Source organism: Herpailurus yagouaroundi, unplaced genomic scaffold (genome assembly GCF_014898765.1).
Source record: "Herpailurus yagouaroundi ecotype Mexico unplaced genomic scaffold, PumYag 205, whole genome shotgun sequence".
Lineage (NCBI taxonomy): Eukaryota > Metazoa > Chordata > Mammalia > Carnivora > Felidae > Herpailurus > Herpailurus yagouaroundi.
In genome coordinates, this window is record NW_024412436.1 from 14,323,021 (window position 1) to 14,347,319 (window position 24,299).

General features: G+C 41.2%; 1 protein-coding gene across 1 annotated transcript in view; it reads right to left on the reverse strand.

Moving 5' to 3' along the window:
* DNAH14 (dynein axonemal heavy chain 14) overlaps positions 1-24,299 on the reverse strand; it is a 328,569-nt gene that overhangs the window by 245,470 nt on the left and 58,800 nt on the right. Inside the window, exons 10-12 of the mRNA XM_040451938.1 lie at positions 20,189-20,320; positions 12,838-13,088; positions 6,944-7,073 (exon numbers count right to left, since the gene is read on the reverse strand). Of these exons, the coding sequence (XP_040307872.1) occupies positions 6,944-7,073; positions 12,838-13,088; positions 20,189-20,320 (513 nt within the window). The remainder of the gene's footprint in view (positions 1-6,943; positions 7,074-12,837; positions 13,089-20,188; positions 20,321-24,299) is intronic.

Here is a 24,299-nt window from a genome sequence, read left to right on the forward strand (position 1 = left end):
TGGGTGGCTCAGTCGGTTAAGCGTCTGACTTCGGCTCAGGTCATGATCTCACAGTTTGTGAGTTCGAGCCCCGTGTTGGGCTCTGTGCTGATAGCTCCGAGCCTGGAGCCTGCTTCAGATTCTGTGTCTCCCTCTCTCTCTGACCCTCCCCAACTTGTGCTCTATGTCTCTCAAAAAATAAATAAATGGAAAAAAAAATTAAAAATACAAATTCTTGGGCCCCATCCCCAGAGATTGAGTTAAAAGGTCTGCGGCAGGGCCCAAGAATCTCTCTGTAATTAAAGTATAATTAACATACAATGTTATATTAGTTTCAGGTGTACAATACATTGATTGAACAATTTTATACCAAGAATATGAATCATTTAAAAGCTGTGCAAGTGAGTCTACTGTGCACTCATGGTTGAGAATTAGAAATCTGGAATCTCCTTCAAAACCACTGCTGCAGGTCTGACTTCTTCACTGGAATATACACATCCCGGTACAGGTACCCGCCCCTACTGGAGTGTACACATCCTAGTACGGGTACCCGTCCCTACTGGCATGTACACGTCCTGGTACAGAGAATATGTACTGAGGATATGCACATCCCGGTACAGGTACACGTCCCTGCTGGAATACCCCCATTCTGGTACAGGCACCCGTCCCTGCCGAGAAACAGCCAGACGATTTCACAGATAAACACCTTTCTTAGACAATGTATCCGCTCGTAGGCTCTGTCTAGGCAGGTGTTCTCAACTAATGTGTCCATCTCTCTTACGCACACACAGCCCGCTGTTCTGGAGGCATCCAGGGTTTCTCAGAGCGGTCGTCTCCCTCACCTGCCAGAACCTCAAGTAGCCCTTAACGAATAAAGGCGGTTGACACCGTACGCAAACATCGCCAGCACCCCATGAAGCCGCGAAGGAAGAGCCTGAGCAGATGCTGAAGGGGACACGCAATCTTTAGAGGTTGTACACAAATAAACGCGGGAGTTTCGGGGGGTGACACACTGCTGCAGGGTGGGTGACGGTGACTGCACACAGCCCCGCGCGTGTGGTAACGCCACTGAGTTTCACGTGTAAAATATGCTCGAAACGGGCAAGTGGATGTTATGTATGCTTTATCACAATCAACAAGTTCACAGACAATTTCAAACAAACATAATGCGTCGTATAGCTTCTTCTGGAAAATAACCTCTAATCCTGGTAACGACCGGACCTTGAACCCTACACACTTTCTCATGTTACAGTATTACAAATAGTTGGCGTAGAATCATTCCTGAAATGCACGTAGTACAACTACTATTCGATACGGCATACTTGTATCTGTGTCCACTAGTTGAGTACACCTGATACAGTATACTCCTAGCACACTGTATTACTGGACACAGTTACTCTTGGGTGAGTGCTTATCATGTCCTAGGCGCTAGAGTAAACAAGTTGCCCTCACCTCACCTTCACAGCAACCTGGACAGAAATTATTACTCTTATTATATATAAAAAAGCTGGTATTAGTTTGTCAAAGGCTATATTGCCAGCATGTGATAAGGCGGAAGTCATGGGTCTGCCCCTCCCTTGCCCGTTCTCTTTCTCTTGCAAAATAAATAAATAAATAGAGAATAGAAAGCTTCTTGGCAAAATACAAAGGTATGAGAGTGAAGTCAAGCCACAAGACTTGAAGTCAAGTCAGGATGGGACAAAATATTTGCAAAAGACATAGCTGCTAAAGGTCTGTTCTCTAAAATATGCAAAGAACCCTTCCAACTCAACAGTTAGAAAACACATAACCCAATTAAAAATGAGTCAAAGACCTTAACTGACACATCAACAAAGAAAGTATACAGGTGACAAACAAGCATATGAAGACATGGTCCACATTATTTGTCATCAGAGAAATGCAATTTAGAACAAGGACAATTTAGAACAAGACAAGGAGTGAGACTCCCAAGCAGGACCCGTGCTGTCAGCACAGAGCCCGATGTGGGGCTCGAACTCACGAACCAGGAGATCGTGATCTGAGGCTAAACCAAGAGGTAGATGCTTGACCGACTAAGCCACCCAGGCGACCCAAAAAGTCTTCTATTTCAATGAAGTCCAGCTTATCAGTTCTTTCATGGATCGTGCCTTTGGTGTTGTGTCTAAAAAGTCACTGCCACACTTAAGGTCATCTAGGTTTTTTCTTATATTACCTTTAAGAGTTTCTTTAATTTTGCATTTGACAAATAGGTCTATGATCCATTTTGAGTTAATTCTGTGAAAGATGTAAAGTCTGAGTCTATATTCATTGTTTTTGGCACGTGGACGTCCAGTTGTTCCAGCACATTTATTGAGTACCATCTCTGCTCCACTGTATCGCTCTTGTTCCTTTGTCAAACATCAGTTGACTACACAGTAAGATCTTGGATTGTGAGTAACTTCTTCTGCAAATGTTCCACAAGACGAGCAAATGTTTCTAATAAATTTTAACTTGATAAACAAGCGATGTCTTGCAATACGAGTAGTATGTGACACCAAACATCACATGATCACCACTAAACCGATGGTTCTTGAAATTTGCTTTGATATACAAGTGCTCTGGACTACAAGCATGTTTCTGGAACGAATTATGCTCACACACCAAGGTTTTACTGTATTTATGGGAATCCATTTCTGGCCTCTCTATTCTGTTCCAGTGGTCTATCTGACTGTTCTTTCATTAATACCAAACTGTCTTGATTATCATACCCTTAAAGTAAATCATAACGTCAGACAGTGTCGGTCCTCCAAATTTGTTCTCCTTCAGTATGGTATTGGCTATTCTGGGTCTTTCGTCCCTCCATATAAACTTTGGAATTAGTTTGTCATGATCCACAAAATAGGCCCTGGGATTTTGATTGGCATTGCATTGAAACTATAGATCAAGTTGGGAAAAGCTGACATGTTGATAATACGGAGTCTTCCCATCCATGAACATGGACTATCACTTCATTCTTTTAGTTCTCTTTTGATCTCTTTCATTAGAGTTTTGTAGTTTTCCTCATATGTACCCTGTATGTATTTTGTAAGATTTATACCCAAGTATTTCATTTGGGAAGGTGCTAACGTAAATAGTATTGTTTTCAACTTCAAATTTCACTTGTTCACTGCAGGCATATAGGAAAGTGACTGACCTTTTAAAATTAACCCTGTAGCCTGCAACCTCACTATAATCACTAATTAGTTCCAGATTTTTCGTTGATTCTTTTGGATTTTCTACATAGATGAGCATGTCATCTGCAAAGGAAGTTTTAGTTCTTCCTTCCCAAACCGTATACTTTTTGTTTCCTTTTCTTGTCTTGTTGCATAAGCTAGTATTTCCAGTACAATGTTGAAAAGCATTAGTCAGAGGGAACATTTCTGCTTTGCTCCTGATCTTAACAGAAAAACTTCAAGCTTGTCACCACTAAATGTAAGGTGAGCTACAGGTTTTTTGGTAAAGATTCTCTATCAAGTTGAAGAAGTTACCTTCTCTTTCTAGTTTACTGAGAACTTTTATCATGAATGGGTGTTATATTTTCTCATATACTTTTCCTGCATCTATTATATGAGCATGTGATTTTTTTTTTTTTTAGCCTACTGATGTGATGGATTGCATTAGCTTTCAAGAGTTGAACTAGCTTACATACCTAGGATAAATCCCACTTGGTGTACAATTCTATGTTGGATTGTGATTTGAAGATTTTTACATCTGTGTTCATGAGAGATATCTGTCTGTAGCTTTCTTGTACTGTCTGTCTGGTTTTGGTATTAAAGTAACATTGGTCTCATAGAATAAGTTAGAAAGTATTCTATCTTCTGCATTCCTCTGAAAAAGACTGTAGAAAATTGGTATAATTTCTGTCTTAAATGTTTGGTAGAATTTACCAGTGAACCCAGGTGGGACAGGTTTTTAATTACTCAAAAAAAATCTTCCTCATACTAGAAACACTAGTAACAAAATGAAAAATAACGCATTAAGATTTATATTTTCATGATATAACAAATGGTTATGGTCTGTACTTTATAAATAGTTTTGTAATTCAGTAAGAAAAAGGAAGAGAAAACGCCATCAGAAAAATGGGAAAGAACATCAAAAGGTCATAAAAATGAGAACTACAAATGGCTAATAAGTATAAGAAAAACACTCACTACAAGTAATAAGTAAAAAGATCAGTTAATCTGAGATTTCAGTTATCAATAAGCAACGGTCAGTATAAAATAGGATACATGTAAAAGGCACTCTTTGATAGAAATTAGTATAACTTTGTCTAAAGAGATACTCTGCAAATGGAAGACCGTAGAAAGGCCTATTGTGCTGATTGGTATTAATCCTAAGGAAAAAATTGTAACAGTGCAGGGGCACCTGGGTGGCTCAGTCGGTTAAGCCTCCGACTTCAACTCAGGTCATGATCCTGTACCTCATGGGTTCGAGCCCCACATTGGGCTCTGTGCTGACAGCTCAGAGCCTGGAGCTTGCTTCAGATTCTGTGTTTCCCTCTCTCTCTGCCCCTCCCCACTCACACTCTGTCTCTCCCTCTCGAAAATAAATTTAAAAACATTAAAAAATTAAAAAAAAACAGTGCATGTGTTTTTATCTAAAAATATTTCTATTCTAAAGTGTTCATAAAGAACTAGTAGAAGCATCTAAAATAACAACTCCCGGGGCGCCTGGATGGCTCCGTTGGTTGAGCATCTGACTTCGGCTCAGGTCATGATCTCACGGTTTGTGAGTTCGAGCCCCGCGTCGGGCTCTGGGTTGACAGCTCAGAGCCTGGAACCTGCTTCAGCTTCTGTGTCTACCTCTCTCTGCCTGTCTCCTGCTCATGCTCTGTTTCTCTCTCAAAAATAAACAAACATTAAAAATTAAAAAAAAATAAATAAATAAAATAACAACTCCCAGTACAGGCTGGGGCTACAAGGCTCACAGGTTAAATCTAACAAAAAAATATCTAAGATTTTTATGGAGAAATTATAAAAGACATTGAAAAAATTCAAGAAGACTTAAATAGCACAATCATGTCGGGAAGATTCAATATCATAAAATATTAACTCTCCCCATCTTCTAGGCAATTTCAACCAAAATCCAAATAGGGTTTGAATCTAAACTGTATACAGACGAGCAAATGGCTGAGAATAAAAGAAGCCTTATCTCAAAGCTATATACCATTAATCCAGTGTGGGATCGGCACAGTGAGAGGCAAATAGATCAACAGGACAGAGTAACAGCTGGGGAACAGAAGACACACATATGGGAATCAGATGGTAAATGATAAAGAAAGAGCTGCCAGCGCAGATCAGCAGGGAAAGGATGTAAAGAAACTACGTCTGGGCAATGGCTACTCACACAGAAATACCTGAAAGTGGAGCCCAGCCTACACTACACACAGACACATTAAAGACACGTGTGAAGGCCAGACTCTAGAGCTTCTATGAGAAAATAAAGGAAAATATATTTATGACTCAGGATGGTAAATTTAATCTCAGACACTAACACAAATAAAAGGACTGATAAATTCCACTACACTGAAATGAAGAATTACTGATAAAAATTACCACGAGGGAATAAAAGTAGCAAGCCATCTAGCAGAAAAGATAATTGCAATATAAATACGAAGAATTCCTACAAAATAATAGAAAAATCTATTCAGCAGATAAATGGACAAAAAACATAGAAGACAAAATATGAGTCTACAATAACATATTTAAAAAAAAAATTTTTTTTAACATTTATTTCTTTTTGAGACAATGTGACAGACAGAGTGCAAGCAGCGGAGGGACAGACAAAGGGAGACACAGAATCCGAAGCAGGCTCCAGGCTCCGAGCTGTCAGCACAGAGCCTGACCCGGGGCGTGAGCTCACGAACCGTGAGATCATGACCTGGGCCGAAGTGGAACGCCCAACCGACAGAGCCACTCAGCCGCCCCTCCAATAACATATTTTTTAAAATACAGAATTAAGCTATGATAAGAGAAATACAAACTGAAATTTAAAATGTGAACATTTTCCCTTGTTACCAAATCTACCTAAAATATTAAAAAATATGTAAAACATACATATTATACAGTGCTATCTCATAAAAATGCTGCTTTTGCAAAGTAGAAAAAGTATCTACTGTATAAAGTTTAATCCCGAGAAAATATTGTCGGGGGCAGGATACAATTCCTCATGTCAAGAAAAGATTTCCCAGGGCACCTGGGTGGTTCAGTCAGGCCGGCATCTAACTCTTGATTTGGGCCCAGGTCATGATTTCATGGTTTGTAAGATCGAGCCCTGCATCAGGCTCTGTGCCAAAAGCATGGATCCCGCTTAGGATTCTTGCTCTCCTTCTCTCTCTGCCCCTCCCCCACTCACATGCACTCTCTCTCCCTCTCAAAATAAATAAACATTAAAAAAAAAAAAGATTTCCTAGTGTAAGTTTTTCTAGGATTCTGTTAAGAGTTTTCATATTTGGCTTGTGTCATTTTTGAGTTAATAACAAAAACTTTTTTTGTTATTTGCTGTCTTCTGTAGAACGGCGAAGAGTCAAAGGTAGACAATAGTGGGGGCGGAGGGGGTAACTGCTACTTTAGATAGGGTGGCCCTCCCGCACCAGTCCCGTGTGAAAGCAGCATACGGCAGCACTCCGCGTTGCCTTGTCTACCTTTGTGCTTCCTCACTGCACCATCACTTCAGTCCCTGTCTCTCCTGGTGCAGAATACAAGCTCCAAGAGATCAGGGAATTTCAGAACCGAGCTGGTGAATTTCAGAACCGAGCCCAGTGACCGGTGTATAGTAAGTACTCAATAACGCACGAACAAATGAACCAACTGAGATAAGTGTCATTACAGCTTTCTACAGTGGGAGGGACGTGTATGTGTGTGTGGTGCGCAAACAATTGTGAGTAATCATGAATCACATTTTTAATTACAAAACTTATTCATTTTACATTAAAAATCTGTGCTCATATTTTTCAAAGACCACTCACCTCATTAATATCTGCTTCCATTTTCACTTCTGACCTTAAAACAGAAGTGGCACGTAAATTTGAATTACCGACAAATTCTTCACCATCATTTGTTATCTTTCCAGGGAAAGTAAAGATATTCTTGTACATTCTAGATTAAGAAATAAGAAAAAAAAGTCTTTCTAAACTTTGATATCTTACTGATATCCAGAACACATAAATAATTAGACATTCCCCCAAAGAAGATATACAGATGGTCAATTAGTACATGAAAACATGTTTAGCATCACTCATCATTAGGGAAATACAAATCAAGACCACAATGAGATGTAACTTTACACCAAACAGGACGGCTGCTATTCTCTAAAAGAGGAAAGTGGTGTTGGTGAGCATTAGAATCCTGGTGCTTCCTGGTGGGAATTAAAATAGGGCGGTTGCTGTGGAAAATACCGGGGAAATTCCTCAGAAAGTTACCTGTTGAATTACCAGGTGATCCAGCAACGCCACCTCAGGGCAGATAAACGAAAGAACTGAAAACAGTGATTCAAACAGATATTTACACGTCAATGTTTATAGCAACGTCATTCACGATAGCCAAAAGGTGAAAATGACCCAGATGTCTATCAACAGATGAACAGATAAATAAAATCTAGTATACACATACAATCATTATCTAGCCTTAAAAAGGAAATTCTCATACGTGTCACAACATGGATGAACCTTGAAAACATTATGCTAAGGGAAATAAGCCAGAAACAATGAACAAATATCGTGTAACTCCACCAAATGAGGTACCTAGAATAGGTAAATCCATAGACAGAAAGTCTCTCTGCGCTGAAAGCATGGAAACTGCTTGGGATTCTTGTCCCTCCCTCTCTGCCCTTCCCCTGCTCGTGTGCATGCACGTGCATGTGCTCCTTCTCCCTCTGTCTAAAAATAAGCTTTAATAAGTGAAGCATTTTTATGGAAAAGTAAAGACTTACAAATATAAGCTAACAAAAATAGAATTTAAATAATAATTATGAGGAAGATGGAGAATACGTAAACACACTGCAAAGCATAAGAAACACTAAAACAAGGAGGTAAGAAGGAGGCACAGGGAATTAAGAACCATTTGAGTGAATCAAGAAAAATAAGAAAACAGAAAAGGAAAGAGAAAAAAACCAAAGTAAAATAAATAATAAGCATAAATGAAATGGGAGGCGCAAAAGCAAAGCATACCAGTTACTGAATCTAAATAGGTTTAATTTCCTAATTAAAAGACAGAAACTATCGGATTAAGTTAAAAAGCAAAATCAAACCATAGTAAGATAGGCATCTCAATTTAAGGTGAAAAGGGCAGAAAATAAAACTATTAGGAGCTTCTGGCAGCAAGAGAATGGCACAGAACTTTTTAAAAAATCTTTCCACATCCCCTCATAAAAATCAGAGAAATAGATAATCTGAATAGGACATCTATTAAAGAAACTGAGCAAATAATGTGTAAGCTTTCAAAATAGAACGCCCTGGGCCCAGACAGGTTTCCGTGTGAAGTCTGTCAAATACTTAAGAAAGAAATTATACCAGTTCATTCTATGAGCCCAGAATTTTCCTGGAACCAAAACCAGACACAGACATCGTAAGAAAACTACAGACTAATACCTTTATGAATAGAGACACACAAATCCTTAACAAAATATTAGCAAACTCAATCTAGCTGCCTATACAAAGGATTATATATCATAATTGAGTGGAAACTATCCCAAAAATGCAAGGTTGGTTCAACATACAAAAATGTATATATGTAACATAATGTAGTATACCATATTGGCAGCATAAAGTAAAAAACACATGATCAACTGACACAGAAAAATAGCATTTAACAAAATCCAACATTTCATGCAAAAACATTAAACAAACTAACAATAGAGGGGAACTTCCTCGACCTGATAAGAAACACTTGCAAAAACCCCACAGTTAACATCATACTTAACGATAAAAGACTTAAAGTTTCCCTCTTGAGACAAGGAATAAAACAGGAATGTTCACTGTTGCCACTTCTAATAACGTTGCATTGAAGATTCTAGCCAGGGCAATCAGGCAACAAAAAGTAATAAAAGATATCAGACTGGGAAAAAAAAGAAGTAAAACGATCTCTATTTACAGGTGTCACAATCCTGTATAGAAAATCTTAAGGAGTTAACACACACACACACCATTAGTACTAATAAACAAGTTGAGCAGGGTTGCTGGATACAAGATCAATATACAAAAATCAGCTATATTTCAATATGTTAGCAATTAATAATCCAAAATAAAACTTAAAAAATGGTGTTTACAATAGCATCAAAAAGAATGAAATACTTCAAAATAAACATAACAAAAGAAGTGTGACACATACACTGAAAACCGTAAAAGACTACTGAAAGAAATTAGACTACCCATATAAATGCAAAGACAATCTCACATCCATGGACTGGAAAACTTTATACTGTTCAAATAAAAATGCTCCCCATATTTATCTAAAGATTCAGTGCAATCCTTACATAAATTCCAGTTGTTGTTTTTGTTTTAGATAGAAATTGGCAATCTTACTCTACAGTTCACAGTAAATGCAAGGGACCCAGAATAGTCCAAACAATGTTGAAAAGGAACAGTGTTATAAAATTCACACTTTCCAATTTCAAAACTTACTACAAAGCTACAGTAATCAAGACTGTGGTACTGACAGACATAGAGATCACCTGAACAAAATTTACAGTCCGTATATAAATCCATACATCTATCGTCAACTGATTGTCAACAGGATGCCAACACAATTCAATGGAGAAAGAATAGTCTTTCTGAGAAACAGTGCTGGGACAGTTGGATATCCATACGGGAAAGAATGAATTTAGACCCTTATCTCAGACTGTATACAAAAATTAAAACAAAATGGATCAAAGACCTAAATGCAGCAGCTAAAATTAAAAATCTTAGGAGAATATAAAGGTATAAATCTTCATGATCTTGGATTGGGAAATGATTTCTTTTATATAACAGTTAAAGTACAATCAAGGAGGGGCGCCTGGGTGGCTCAGTTGGTTAAGTGTCCAACTTCAGCTCAGGTCATAATCTCACAGTTCGTGGGTTTGGGCCTTGCGTTGGGGTCTGTGCTGACAGCTCAGAGCCTGGAGCCTGCTTTGGATTCTGTGTCTCCCTCTCCTCTCTCTGTCCCTCCCCGACTCGTGCTCTGTCACTCTCTCAAAAATAAATAAACGTTAAAAAATTTTTAAAAAATAGTACAATCAAAGAAAAAATAAATTGGCCTTTTTCTTTTTTTTTTTTTTTTAACGTTTATTTATTTTTGGGACAGAGAGAGACAGAGCATGAACGGGGGAGGGGCAGAGAGAGAGGGAGACGCAGAATCGGAAACAGGCTCCAGGCTCTGAGCCATCAGCCCGGAGCCTGACGCAGGGCTCGAACTCACGGACCGCGAGATCATGACCCGAGCTGAAGTCGGACGCTTAACTGACTGCGCCACCCAGGCGCCCCAGAATTGGCCTTTTTCAAAATTAAATACGTTTGTGTTCGAAAGGATACTATCAAGAAAGTGAAAAGATGATGTATAGAATGAAAGAAAATTTTTGCAAGTAATTATTTCATGATAATAAGGCTCTTGTACCCAAAATATATTTTTAAAATTCTTTATAACTTAACAATAAAGACAATACAGTTTTTTTCAACGTTTTTAATTTATTTTTGAGACAGAGAGAGACAGAGCATGAATGGGGGAGGGGCAGAGAGAGAGGGAGACACAGAATCCGAAGCAGGCTCCAGGCTCCGAGCTGCCAGCAGAGCCCGATGCAGGGCTCGAATCTGTAAACTGTGAGATCATGGCCTGAGCCGAAGTCGGACGCTTAACCGACTGAGCTATTCAGGGTGCCCCAAGACAACACAATTTAAAAATGGACGGGGGCACCTGGGTGGCTCAGTCAGTTAAGTGTCTGACTCTGGATTTCAGCTCAGGTCATGATCTCGCAGTTTACGAGCTCAAGCCCCACATCAAGCTCTCCACAAGTGGGCACAGAGCCCACTTGGGTCCTCTGTTCCCTTTTCTCTCTGCCCTGCCTCTGCTTGCACTCTCTCAAAAATAAACATTAAAAAATAAATAAAAATAAAAATGGACAAAGGACTTGAACAGGCATTTTGTCTGAGAACATCTACAGATAGCCAATAATATCAAAGGATGCACAATATCATTAGTCATTACGGAAATACAAACCAATACTGTTAAGGAGGTCAGTGGGAACAGATTCAGTAATGGTAGCACCTATTTAGCAGGCATTTAATCTGCTTATTCTCAAAGAACCTAATGATATAGGTATTATTGTTATTTCTAGTTTATAGATGAGGAAACTGAGGTTTAAAGAATTTATATAACCTCTGTTAGTTTACTAGCTAACCTAAGTCACACAACATGTCAGAGATGAAACGGGGATTAACCCAGGTGGTATGATTCTAAAAATACATATACTTGAAATCCACAAGTATTTCCCCTGTAACATTAAAAAAAAAGTATACAAGGCATGTTGTATTTTTAAAATAAGCTATGAAATAGTACCATGGAAAAATACACAGGAAAAGTTTAGAAGAAACTGTACCAAAACAATAAGACATTGTCTTTAAGCGACGGAATTAGGGTAAATTTTGTTTTCAATATTTTCTAGTATATGACCAATTTAATATAATAATAAATATATATTTTAAAAAATTATGTTCAGGCGCCTGGGTGGCTCAGTCAGTTAAGTGTCTGACTTTGGCTCAGGTCATGATCTCGTGACTCATGAGTTTGAGCCCCACATTGGGCGGTCTGCTGTCAGCACAGAGCTCTCTTTGGATCCTCTGTCCCCCTCTCCCCTGCTTGTGCTCTCTCTCTCTCAAAAATAAACACTAAAATATAAATAAGGAAGGAAGGACGGAAGGAAGTTCCAAATTAAAAACTTCTCCTAAACACACAAACACACACATACACACATACTTGTAGTTTTAGGAGAAATAAAGTTATAATGTGCTATTACTAAATAGTGCTCTTATATAGGTTAAAGTCCTGGCACTGACTCAAATCACTTATGAGGCCTTAGATCAATGACTTAAGCTCTGCTGGATCCAATAATAAATTAGAGAAATAACATATTTAAGATTCTTCAAAGTTTTATGAATTGATATATTTTTCACTCTCCAGTTATGATACTAAAACTCTGATTTGGCTTAAAATAATATTGCTAAATTTTGACCGTTTGAACATAAAGCATCTACAGTCTCAGTTCATATTCCATGGCTCACAAGGCACAGTGATAGATCCAGTTGCGGAAAATAAGAAAAAGGTTTTAACAGTAGTATTTAAATAGAAGCTGAAAACATTTTGTTTTCAACAGATAGTTGGAATTGACCCAAATTCCAAATGAACCTTGTGGCTACTTCCAGAATCATCCTCACACATCTTTAAGGGCTAGTTCTGAACTTTGAAGATACAGTATACCTATGCATAGGATTGCCAGGTTTAACAAATTAAAAATAAAGAACACCAAATTAAATTTGAATTCCAAGATAAACAATAACTTAGGTAATATTGGGACATACTGTACTAAAATATTATTCATTGTTAATCTGAATTTCAAATTTCACTGGACATCGTGTATCTCAAAGGGCAAGCTAACCTATGCAGAATTTGGGGGTGGAAAGGGGAAGAGGGAAATTTTCTTAAATTTCATGGACAGTATTAAGGAGGGTATTACCAGATAAGAAGCTCAGAAAATCGCAAAAACTGAGTACATATAATTTACAAGGAGAATTTTCAAATTCTAGCTTAAGTTATTGGATATCTCCTCCGTAAGTGGCAACATATTACGTTATGATCATAAATTCTTTTTACAAGCCAAAAAAGTTCGATTTACTTGATGAGATTTTCATTCTTTCTTTCCCTTGAAAATGGCACTCTAGCAGAATTATTAAATAATTCCAAAAGCAGTGTGACGGCAGTGTTCATCAGTTGACGGATGAGTTCCTGAAATATGTAGTCAACCAGCATCAGAAACCTCAAAATTGTTTCTAATAAATGTCGATATTCAGGCAGCTTGAAATGTGTTGTGTAGTCTTCAGAGAGGTTTGACTCAAAATATTCTTTAATTTCTTTCTTTTCTGCCACCTACAATTCAATAAACAATGGAGAAACAAGTGACAACTTTCTATGTTAATACAGCACGATTTCTAATGTATAGTATTTTCATTAGTCTAAGTAACATTGCAACTCAACGTTATTAGGACAACTCTCAAAAAACTTTATGTTTGCACTGTATTTGAAGAGCAGACCAAAAGAGGCCTATGAAGTTCAGGGTGTCCCTTACAAGCGGACGAGTTTATGGAAGTCCAACGGGAAGTACATACTGATGATTACCTAAGCGTTCCTGCATAGAGGGACCCTCCTCAAGTACACTAAGAGCTGCCAACGGGGGAGAGTCAAATCTAAATAAAAGGTTCCTTGGCAAACGGCAAATGGCAGAAGCACAGTGAGACCCTCCTCCAGAGGATCAGCGGGGGTGTGTGCCACGTGGGACCTTAAAATGTGGAGTTCTGACACCCAGCCACGTGCCTCAGATAACACACAGGAGTACTGTGCCGCCTGGCACACAGCTCGGACGCAGACAGGGCGAAGGCAGGGATCTGACGGAAGCTGGGGACACAAGAGGGGTGATTGTTTGCTTTTCCTGAAAAGTGAGAGGTGCGAACTCGCCACTCTGGGGACAAGAGTGGGGGGGACACCATTTTGCCACTGCCACAGCTCCAGCCCACCGGCACTGATGAACGTCAGTGAACACAGCACCCCCCGGTGGAGACAGGAGCCACCTACCCCGCCCGCGCCCCTGCGCCCTGCAGGTGCATCTTCGCTCGGGCAAGTCCGCCTGAGAGTCAGCGCCGCAGGCCCCTCACGGAGAAGACCAGCACAGACCTCCCCCACGCATCAAGTCTACTCATCAAAGAGGCTGCAAATTTCGTCTCTAGGGCAAACAGGATCTAGCTTCTTTTTTCTTTTTCTTTTGATCTAGCTTCTATTAACGAGCAGACCAAAACACATCTAGTTAAAACTTGCCATACGGTGAGAGGACAAGGTCCAAACAGCCCCCATGCAGGCAAGGAGAAACCCTGCAAAGGACTGGCCTGAGGGCAGGAGCAGCCAGAACACGACAGCAGAGTGCAGAGGGGCTGCCTCACCCCTTCTTTTCTGGACCTCTTCTTAATACAGCCATCACTCTCAGGCTTTCCTAACAATCACACACCAAAAAACAGTGATGTAGACAAAATGACCAGACGGAGGAATTTACCCCAAAAGGAAGAACAGGAAGAAGTAACAGATAGGGTTTTAATTAACACAGACATAATTAAGATGTCTGAACTAGAATTAAACAATTATAAGGCTACTAGCTGGGCTTGAAAAATGCACAGAAGACACCAGAGAATCCCTTACTGCAGAGATAAAAGAACTAAAACCCAGTCAGGCCAAAATTAAAAATGCTGTAGCGGAGTTGCAAGCCCAACTGAATGCAATGCCAGTGAGGACGGACGCAGCACAGGGATGAACTGGTGACATGGAAGGGAGAAGTATGGAAACTAATGACTCAGAAAAGAAGAGGGAAAGAAAGGCACTGGATCACAAATACGGACTTAGGGAAAAAGCACAGTAACACGTGTATCTTAGGAGTCCCAAAAGAAGAGAGAGAAAAAGAGGCAGAGGGTTTATTTGAGCAAACTATAGCTGAGAACTTCCTCAATCCGCGGAATGAAACAGCCACTGAAGTCCAAGAAGCACAGAAAAATCCCACCAAATTCAACAAAAGCCAGCCACTGCCAAGATGACACACTGGACCGGATGGACTTAATGGATATAGTCAGAATATTTCACCTTAAAACAGCAGAATACACATTCTTTTTGAATGCACATGGAACATTCTTCAGAACAGATCAAATATTAGGCCTCAACAGTACAAAAAGATTGAGATCATACCATGCATATTTTCACACCACAACACTATGAAACTTGAAGTCAACCCCAAGAAAAAATTCGGATAACCACAAACACATGGAGATTAAAGAACATCCTACTAAAGAATGAACTGGTTAACCAAGAAGTTAAAGAACTAAAGTACATGGAAGCAAATGGATATGAAAACACACAGTCTAAAACCTTTGGGATGCAGCAAAGGCAGTCCTAAGAGGGAAGTATACTGCAATACAGGCCTACCTCAAGAAGGAAGAAAGGGGGCACCTGGGTGGCTCAGTCAGTTAGGCGTCTGATGTCAACTCAGGTCATGATCTCACGGTTCGTGGGTTCGGGCCCCTCGTCAGGCTCTGTGCTAATAGCACAGAGCATGCTTTGGATCTTCTGTCTCGTGCGCTCTCTCTCTCTGCCCCTCCCCCGCTTGCTTGCGCTCGCTTTCTCTCTCTTGCTCTCAAAAAGTAAACATTAAAAAAATTTAACAAAAGAAGGAAGAAAGGTCCCAAATACATAACCTAACCTTACACCTCAAAGGAGCTAGAAAAGAATAGCAAATAAAGCCTAAGGCCAGCAGAAGAAAGGAAATAATAAAGACTAGAGCAGAAATAAATGATGTAGACACAAAAAACCAGAACAGATCAATAAAACTAAGAGCTGGTTCTTCAAAAGAATTAATAACATTGATAAACCTCTAGCCATACTTAGCAAAAAGTAAAGAGAAAGGACCCAAATAATATCACAAATGAAGGAGGATAGATCACAACCAACACCACAGAAATATAAACAATTATAAGAGACTATTATTTTATTTTTTTTTCAACGTTTATTTATTTTTGGAACAGAGAGAGACAGAGCATGAACGCGGGAGGGGCAGAGAAAGAGGGAGACACAGAATCGGAAACAGGCTCCAGGCTCCGAGCCATTAGCCCAGAGCCTGACGCAGGGCTCCAACTCCCGGACCGCGAGATTGTGACCTGGCTGAAGTCGGACGCTTAACCGACTGCGCCACCCAGGCACCCCTAAGAGATTATTATTAAAAATTACATGCCAAGGGGTGCCTGGGTGGCTCAGTTGGTTAAGCATTAGACTTTAAGCTCAGCTCAGGTCATGATCTCATGGTTTGTGAGTTCAAGCCCCAGACAGGGCTTTGTGCTGACAGCACAGGGTCTGCTTGGAACTCTCTTTCTGTCTCTCTCTGTCCCTACCCCGCTTGTGAGCTTTCTCTCTCTCAAAATAAATAAACTTTAAAAAATTAAAAAAAATATATACATGCCAACAAACTGGGCAATCTGGAAGAAATGGACAAATTCCTAGAAACATACAAACTACCAAAACTGAAACAGGAAGAAATAGAAAATTTAAACAGACCCATAACCAGCAAAGAAATCGAATCGGTAATCAAAACTCTCCCAACAAACAAGAGTGTGAGGCCAGGTGGCTTCTCAGGGGAATTCTACCAGATATTTAAAGGAGTTAGTACCTATTCTTCTCAAGCTGTTCCAAAAAAATATAAATGGAAGGAAAACTTCCAAACTCATTCTACAAGGCCAGCATTGCCTTGATTCCAAAAGCAAAGACCCCACGAAAAAGGAGAATGAACAGGTGATAAACACAGATGCAAAAATTCTCTACAAGATACTAGCAAATTGAATCCAACAGTACATTAAAAGAATTATTCCTCATGATCAAGCGGGATTCATTCCTGGGCTACAGGGTTGGTTCACTAATCACGTATCAATTAACCTGATATACCATGTTAATAAAAAAAAAGGATAAGAACCATAGGATCCTCTCAATAGATGCAGAAAAAGCATTTGACAAAATACAGCATCCTTTCATGATAAAAACTCTCAACAAAGTATAGATGGAACATACCTCAACATCATAAAGGTCATATTTGGAAGACCCACAGCTAGTACCATCCTCAATGGGGGAAAAGAGAGAGCTTTTCCTCTACAGTCAGGAATAAGACACAGATGTCCACTCTCACCAATACTATCTAACATAGTACTAGAAATCTTAGCCTCAGAAATCAGACAACAAAAAGAAATAAAAGACTACCAAGTCATCAAGGAAGAAGTCAAACGTCGACTATCTGCAGACAACATGATACTCTGTAGAAAACTTGAAAGACTCAACCAAAAAATTGCTAGAACACATGAATTCAGCAAAGTCGCAGGATACAAACTCAATGTTCAGAAATCTGTTTCACTTCTATACAATAATGAAACAGCAGACAGAGAAATTCAGAAAACAGTCCCATTTACAATGGCACCAAAACCCACAAAATACCTAGGAATAAACTTAACTGAAGAGATAAAAGATTTGCACCCTGAAAACTACAGAACACTTATGAAAGAAACCGAAGACGTCGCAAAAAAAGGAGAAACATTCCATGTTCACAGATTGGAAGAACGGACACCGTTAAAATGTCTGTACTACCCAAACCAATGTATATCTTTAATGCAATCACCATCACAATGCCGCTAGCATTGTTCACAGAGCTAGAACAATCTGAAAACTTTTATGGAACCAGAAAAGACTCCAAATAGCCAAAGTGATACTGAAAAAGAAAACCAAAGCAGGAGGCATCACGATCCTGGACTTCAAGCTGTGTTACAAAGCCATAATCAATAAGACAATATGGTACTAACACAAAAACAGACACAGATCAATGGAACAGAAGACAGAACCCAGAAATAGACCACAAACGTACGGCCAACTAATCTTTGACAAAGCAGGAAAGTATGTGCAGTGGAAAAAGGACAGTCTCTTCAACAAATGGTGTTGGGAAAACTGGACAGTGACCACGTAAGAATGAAACTGGAGCACTTTCTTACACCATACACAAAAATGAATTCAAAATGGATGAAAAACCTAAATGTAAGGCAGGAAACCATCAAAATCCTAGAGAACACAGGCAGCAACCTTTCTGACCTCAGCTGTAGCAACTTTTTTTTTTTTTTTTTGAGAGAGAGAGACAGAGTGAGCATGCAGGAGTGGGCAGAGGGAGGAGAAGGGGGGGAGGGAGGGAAGGAGGGAGGGGGAAGGGAGGGAAGGAGGGAGGGGGAAGGGGGAAGAGAGAGAATGAAATCTTGCCATTTGCAATGATGTGGATAGAGCTAGAGTGTATCATGCTAAGCAAAGTAAGTGAGTCAGAGAAAGACAAATACCATATGATTTCACTCATTTGTGGAATTTAGGAAACAAAACAGATGGGGGGGGCACCTGGGTGGCTCAGTTAAGCATCCAACTTTGGTTCAGGTCATGATCTTGTGGTTCGTGGGTTCGAGCCCGACATCGGGCTCTGTGCTGACAGCTCGGAGCCTGGAGCCTGCTTTGGATTCTGTGTCTCCCTCGCTCTCTGCCCCTCCCCCACTCACATTCTGTCTCTCAAAAATAAATAATAAACATTAAAAATTTTTTTAAAAAGTAAACAGGTGGACATAGGGGAAGGAAAAATAAAGGGAGGGAGGGAGGGGGAGAGAGAGAGAGAGAGAGAGAGAGAGAGAGAGAGAGAGAGAGAGAGAGAGAAACCATAAGAGCCTTAACTATAGAGAACAATCTGAGGGTTGATGGAGGGAGGTGGGGGCGATGGGCATTAAGGAGGGCACTTGCTGTGATGAGCACTGGGTGTTGTATGTAAGAGATGAATAACCAAATTCTACACCTGAAACCAATTTTTACCATATATGTTAACGAACGAGAATTAAATAAAAACTTGAAAAAAAGTCTAAACATTTCAGTTATAAGTCATATAAACCAAATCAAACTAGTTTCTGTAGGGAGGGAGGACTTGTTGCCTATCACAACCTAAATGGAAACCTCTTATCAAATATTTATGATGAGACCCTGATGAATGGGAGAAATGGGCTGAATGGGAGAAACCAGACCGTGAGTAATCTGTAACCAGGGTCCCAAGACAGATGCCGTTAATCCCTTGGCCAGTGTCCCGGAGTCTGCCTGGGACACGACCGGGCTTCAGGAAGTTAGGGTGACTGAGGAACCAGATGAGGAAGGAGAGTCCTTGTTCCATTGATGAAAAACAGCCGCACTGCATCTTCTCGTCAACAGGCGAAGGCTTGAACTCACTGCTACCCAGTCTCCACCAGAAGTTAATTCAGAGAAACTCTGTCTGAAAACCGAGGGGGACCCGGTCCGCCTCTCCCCCCAGAGCCTCCGCTGTGCGCCTGGACTCGGCCAAAGCAGTGGAGAGAGGCCGCCAGCCTGTAACCAGACAACACGGCATCGGTCCCTCATCCAAGGGTGGCTGTGAAGGACGCTTCCACGCACTGTCATTCCCCGACCGGGGAAACTCCGTAAAATAATCCTGTCAAGTGAGTCACAGCATCTCAGAGAACAATGTTCTGAGGACACTGCTCATTGAATTATTGAGTCCTTTTCATAAAATCCTCAGGCAAGTTTTGTCTCATCTGGTTATGTTTCTCTTGAGCAATGAGTTTTTGTCTTATAAACACTGAACTTTGTAACAATTCGTATTTCCCTATATATGCCAGGTCGGGTTAGATTTTAAGTATCTTGAAGGTATATACGTAAACATCCATACGCGTGCATTTACGCACACATGCACGCGCGCGCGCACACACACACACACACACACACACACACACTCTCTTATGCAGGCTTCCCCCACTCTCCAAAGGTAGAGTTGCTACGAAACCTTCCAAAAGCCGCAGCAGCATAAAGCCAAGAAGCCATTACCATTAATTTATATGGAAATTTTTTGAGCCTTCCCACACCCCAAAAGGCTTTGCTGACAGCTGCACAAAACTAACTGACGCTCAGAGACCCCTCCACTGGCAGCCCCGCCCAAGGGAGGCTGCATGGGGCCGGGGGAAGGAGCTGGGTCGGCGCCCTCGCTGCCCCGTAACAGACGCGGCCGGGCTCTCTGTGCTTCTGGCCTTTTTTTGTAAAAGCAACATCCTCTCTGGATTTCAGCTAACAAACCAGCTATGCATATACATCTGCTGTAAAGCAAAGTGGCGTAAACGAACTTTCACAAGGTTGGGGGGTGGGGGATATACCTGCACGCGTGTACACCTGCACCCCACACGGCCCCTGCAAAGTGTCCCGCGCCCGGTGACCATGCGGCATTAGCCGCTTGGCCTAAGGAACCACCTTTGTCCCTCCGCCTGCCCGTTTCTAACTCCGCCTCCAGGCATGCAACCGGGAGACGCTGCTTCGGTCAGTATGTTACAGTCTGACAGAGAGAGAGGAGAGAATGAAAGAATTACCTTTAAGAATGTACGTTTCATTTCGCAAATAGCCTTCTCTCTGATATCCTCAAGCTGTTTCACTGCCTGGGTAGCCTGCCGTGCCTGTTCTTCACAAAATCCATCCAGAGAATACGTTCGGGACCTATCCAGCTACTCACCCGATAGATGTTGAATGTTGGAAAGTCAAAGTTTGTTACAAAAAAAAAAAAAAAAAAAAGACACGAAATATTCTGGTCATCCTTTCATGTCATAAAGAGAATATTTTAAACTCTCTTTCATATACATTATGCTTTATACACCAAATGCTTTCCGTGTTCTTCAAATCCACACGCTCACAGTTAAACTACATCTTAATAAAACACAGAAAAAATACGTTATTATTTTAACTGTAACGAAGATCAACCCTAAGCAGAAGAACTCAGGAGTTGAGGTGTTTTGAAATATCTGAGCCCCGGGGAGCCACCAAACCCAGGAATTGCTTTTACCCTTGAAATCTCGATTGCGTGCAAAATTACAGATATGGGCACTAAATATCGGATAAAGAGGCTAAAATAATCCAAATGACGTGAAGTGTGCATGAGCTCACTCGGAACGCAGCACGGGGGAAATCCCATCGGCTGTGCTACTGGGCCCCACAGCACACAGACACTTCACCCACTCACGGTAGCCCAGTAGCCTTTCCTCCTTGCGGTGTTTTCCTGTTTTTCCCACCATGTGTTAATTCTCTCACCAAAACGCATTTTCATCAACAAACACGCACCTTTATCCCGAGTGGTACTCTAATACTTGGTAAGTGTAGGCTTGCAAAAAAAAAAAAAAAGATTGAAAAGTGCTCCCCTAACCTTAAAATTCTGGATTAACTCTGTGTTCTCCCTCTCCTCGTCCTTTTTCTGGTTACCAGGCCCTGATCTTTCCAGGAAAGGGTGTCTCAAAATGTCGCTCCCTTTCTGAGCTCACTGCCAACCACTAGCTGAAGTCACTCTTGCTCACACCTGCATTATTCTAGTGCTCTAACCATCTCTTTGCCTCTCCCTGCCTTCCATTTCCCCCACAAAGTGACATCACATTAATTTTCCTAAAATGACACGTTCAGAAACTTTCAATCACTGTTAAGAATAATTCTCACAGTCTACTCTACAGAAGAACCGCGCGGGGAGCCTGTGAAACGTGTAGATGACTAGCACCGCCCACTGCACTCTCCCCAACAGGGGTGGGACACAAACACTCACATTTTCACGAGGCAAAGTACTGAGCCCCCAAGACACAATTATTCTTGAACGCAAATCCAACTCTCCAGCTGGTTCTATGGCCTTGGATAAACCGGTCTCCCTAGGTCTGGACGAAATGAGAACGCAGGCCCTTTCCCATCTGTTGTGGATGCTCCGGGGCCCTGCGGCGCTCACTCATCCACACAGCATGTGCACAATCGCTCTGGGCCCTGTGGCGCACATTCATCCACACAAGCACGCGCACACCTGCTCCAGGGCCTTGAAGCACACACCCGCTCACCACAGCACGTGCACACCCATCCCGGGGCCCTTCAGTGTACATTCATCCACAAGACACACACACTCACTCCGGGGCTCTGTGGCGCACACTCATCCACATAGCACGCGCACACCAGCTCCAGGGCCCCGCAGCGCACAGTCGTCCACACAGCACGCGCACACTTGCCCACCATACCACGCACACACCCGCTCCGGGGCCCTGCGGCGCACACTGGTCCACACAGCACGCGCACACTCGCTCCGGGCCCTGTGGCGCACATTCGTCCACACAGCACGCGCACACCCGCCTCGGGGACCCCTCCTTGGTACCTGCGTCCCCAGCAGTCCACCTTCTGACTCCTGCCCCCGACTCGGTTCTCCAGGCTACGAATCCCTGCTGTCCCTCCTTCTGGGCCTGGTTTCTCCAGTGGGTCTCAGGAACTCCTGTCCCCGCGAACTTTCCTCACAACCCCCACCAGGAGCGCCCCCGCTCACAGCAGGTTCAGCTCCTAGCTCTCCCTCAGTCTGCTATTCTTGGCCCAACATTCAGACCCAACCTAACTTTCGAATCTAACATAAACTGAGCGCTTTCCTCACATTCACATCACTCCCCCACCCGACCCAGCTCCCCGGCTCCTCAAATCCAGCGCGGCCCAGCTCATCACGTCCTCCTTTCCCGCAACACGCCTAGACTTCCACTGCAAAGGCTGGTCTCCGCTTCCCCTGAATCTCTGGGGCGTGAGTATTTCACAAGCATCGTTTGCCGATAAATCCTCCTTGCCTTCTATTTTGCTACCTGGTTGGCTAGAATGATTAGCAAAGTTGAGGGACTACCTCTAGAATTAGCAATCATTTTTCTATGTAAAGAATCATCTCTTCCAATAAACTGTAAGCAAAGGAAAATTAACAATACCTCATTTTTAGTTTTACCCATCTCCTCTGCGTAAAATAGGTAACTGACAAATATTTACAGGGTCTAAGGTCTCCAGGGAAGAGTCCTATCATCCCTTCTCTGTCACTCTGTGAGCATTACCATCCATGAGGCACAGCCTTCACGGATATACTAAAGTTTCCTTTGCCTTGACGCCCACCATTAACTGGTAAATTCTGTGACTCGGTCACTCATAAAACAATCTAATATAGCTGTCCAACCAATTTCCTTCTAGAATAAAACCATATAAAAGTACTCTTCAATGAAATGTCTCATACTTAACTTGAATTTAATCCTTTTGAAACAAGGATTCAATTCAATTATACAATACAGTTATAAAAAATACACTTCATCTGTAATAATTCATTTTTTCATTAATTCTTTTATTCACTCGAAGACTACTTATTAAGCATCTACGTATCAGCCACTATACATAATCAATTCTAAAAATACGCTGATTTATAGGTATTAACCATATTACACATACATAGTCAACACAATTAATTTTTTAGTTGATTATCCAATTTGAGTTGATTTATCAAATCCTTTCACTATTTTTAAGTCTAGATGACTATCAATTTTACTTTTTAGTACGTCCTTCACACCGTGGGTAAATGAAGCAAAAGCTGCTGGAATCCTGTTCAATTGTATACTAAACACTTAAAACATATAGTTCTATATACTTTAACCTCTCTGAAAGAACTATTCTAGGGACGCCTGGATGGCTCAGTCAGTTAAGTGTCTGGCTTTGGCTCAGGTCACGATCTCATGGTTTTGCTCCTAAGTTCGAGTCCCGCATCAGGGTCCCTGCTCTCAGCACAGAGCCCGCTCGGATCCTCTGTTCCCTTCTTTCTCTCTGCTCCCTACCCTCACTCTGTCACTCTCTCAAAAATAAATAAAACATAAAAAAAAAAAAAAAGAAAGAACTATATAAACTAAAACATTCATTAAGAAGGTCACCCTTTCTGGGGCGCCTGGGTGGCTCAGTTAAGCATCCGACTTCAGCTCAGGTCATGATCTCACAGTCTGTGAGTTCGAGCCCTGTGTCGGGCTCTGTGCTGACAGGTCAGAGCCTGGAGCCTGCTTCAGGTTCTGTGTCTCCCTCTCTCTCTGCCCCTCTCCTACTCATGCTCTGTCTCTATCTCAAAAATAAATAAAAACATTAAAAAAATTTTTTTAAAAAGAAGGTCACCCTTTCTTAGAATTGTGGAACAGAAAAACCCATAAATTGAAGCAAAACCTCCAAGTGGCAACTTATGACAATTTCTTGCCATGTAATCTTGAGAGAGAAGAACATCGCAGGTAGCTAACAATTATATATTAGAAATTACTATTTATAAATGATATTGCACATTTAGAGTTTTGAAAATAAAGAAACGGCCTCATAACAGACTTAGGTTGAATTGAGGGATGAAACTATGTATAAAGAATGTTGTTAGGGGCGTCTGGGCGGCACAGTCAGTTAAGCGTCCAACTCATGATTTCAGCTCAGTTCATGATCTCATGTTTTGTGAGTTCAAGCCCCTCACCGGGCTCTGTACTGACAGTGCGGAGCCCGCCTGGGATTCTCTCTCTCTGTCTCTCTCTCTCTCTCTGCCCCTACCCTGCTTGCTCACTCTTTCTCAAGTAAATATACTTAAAAGAATTTTTTTAAATAAGGAATGTTATTAATTATTAAAAATGACTATCCATGGAAATGATGTTCTTTGCA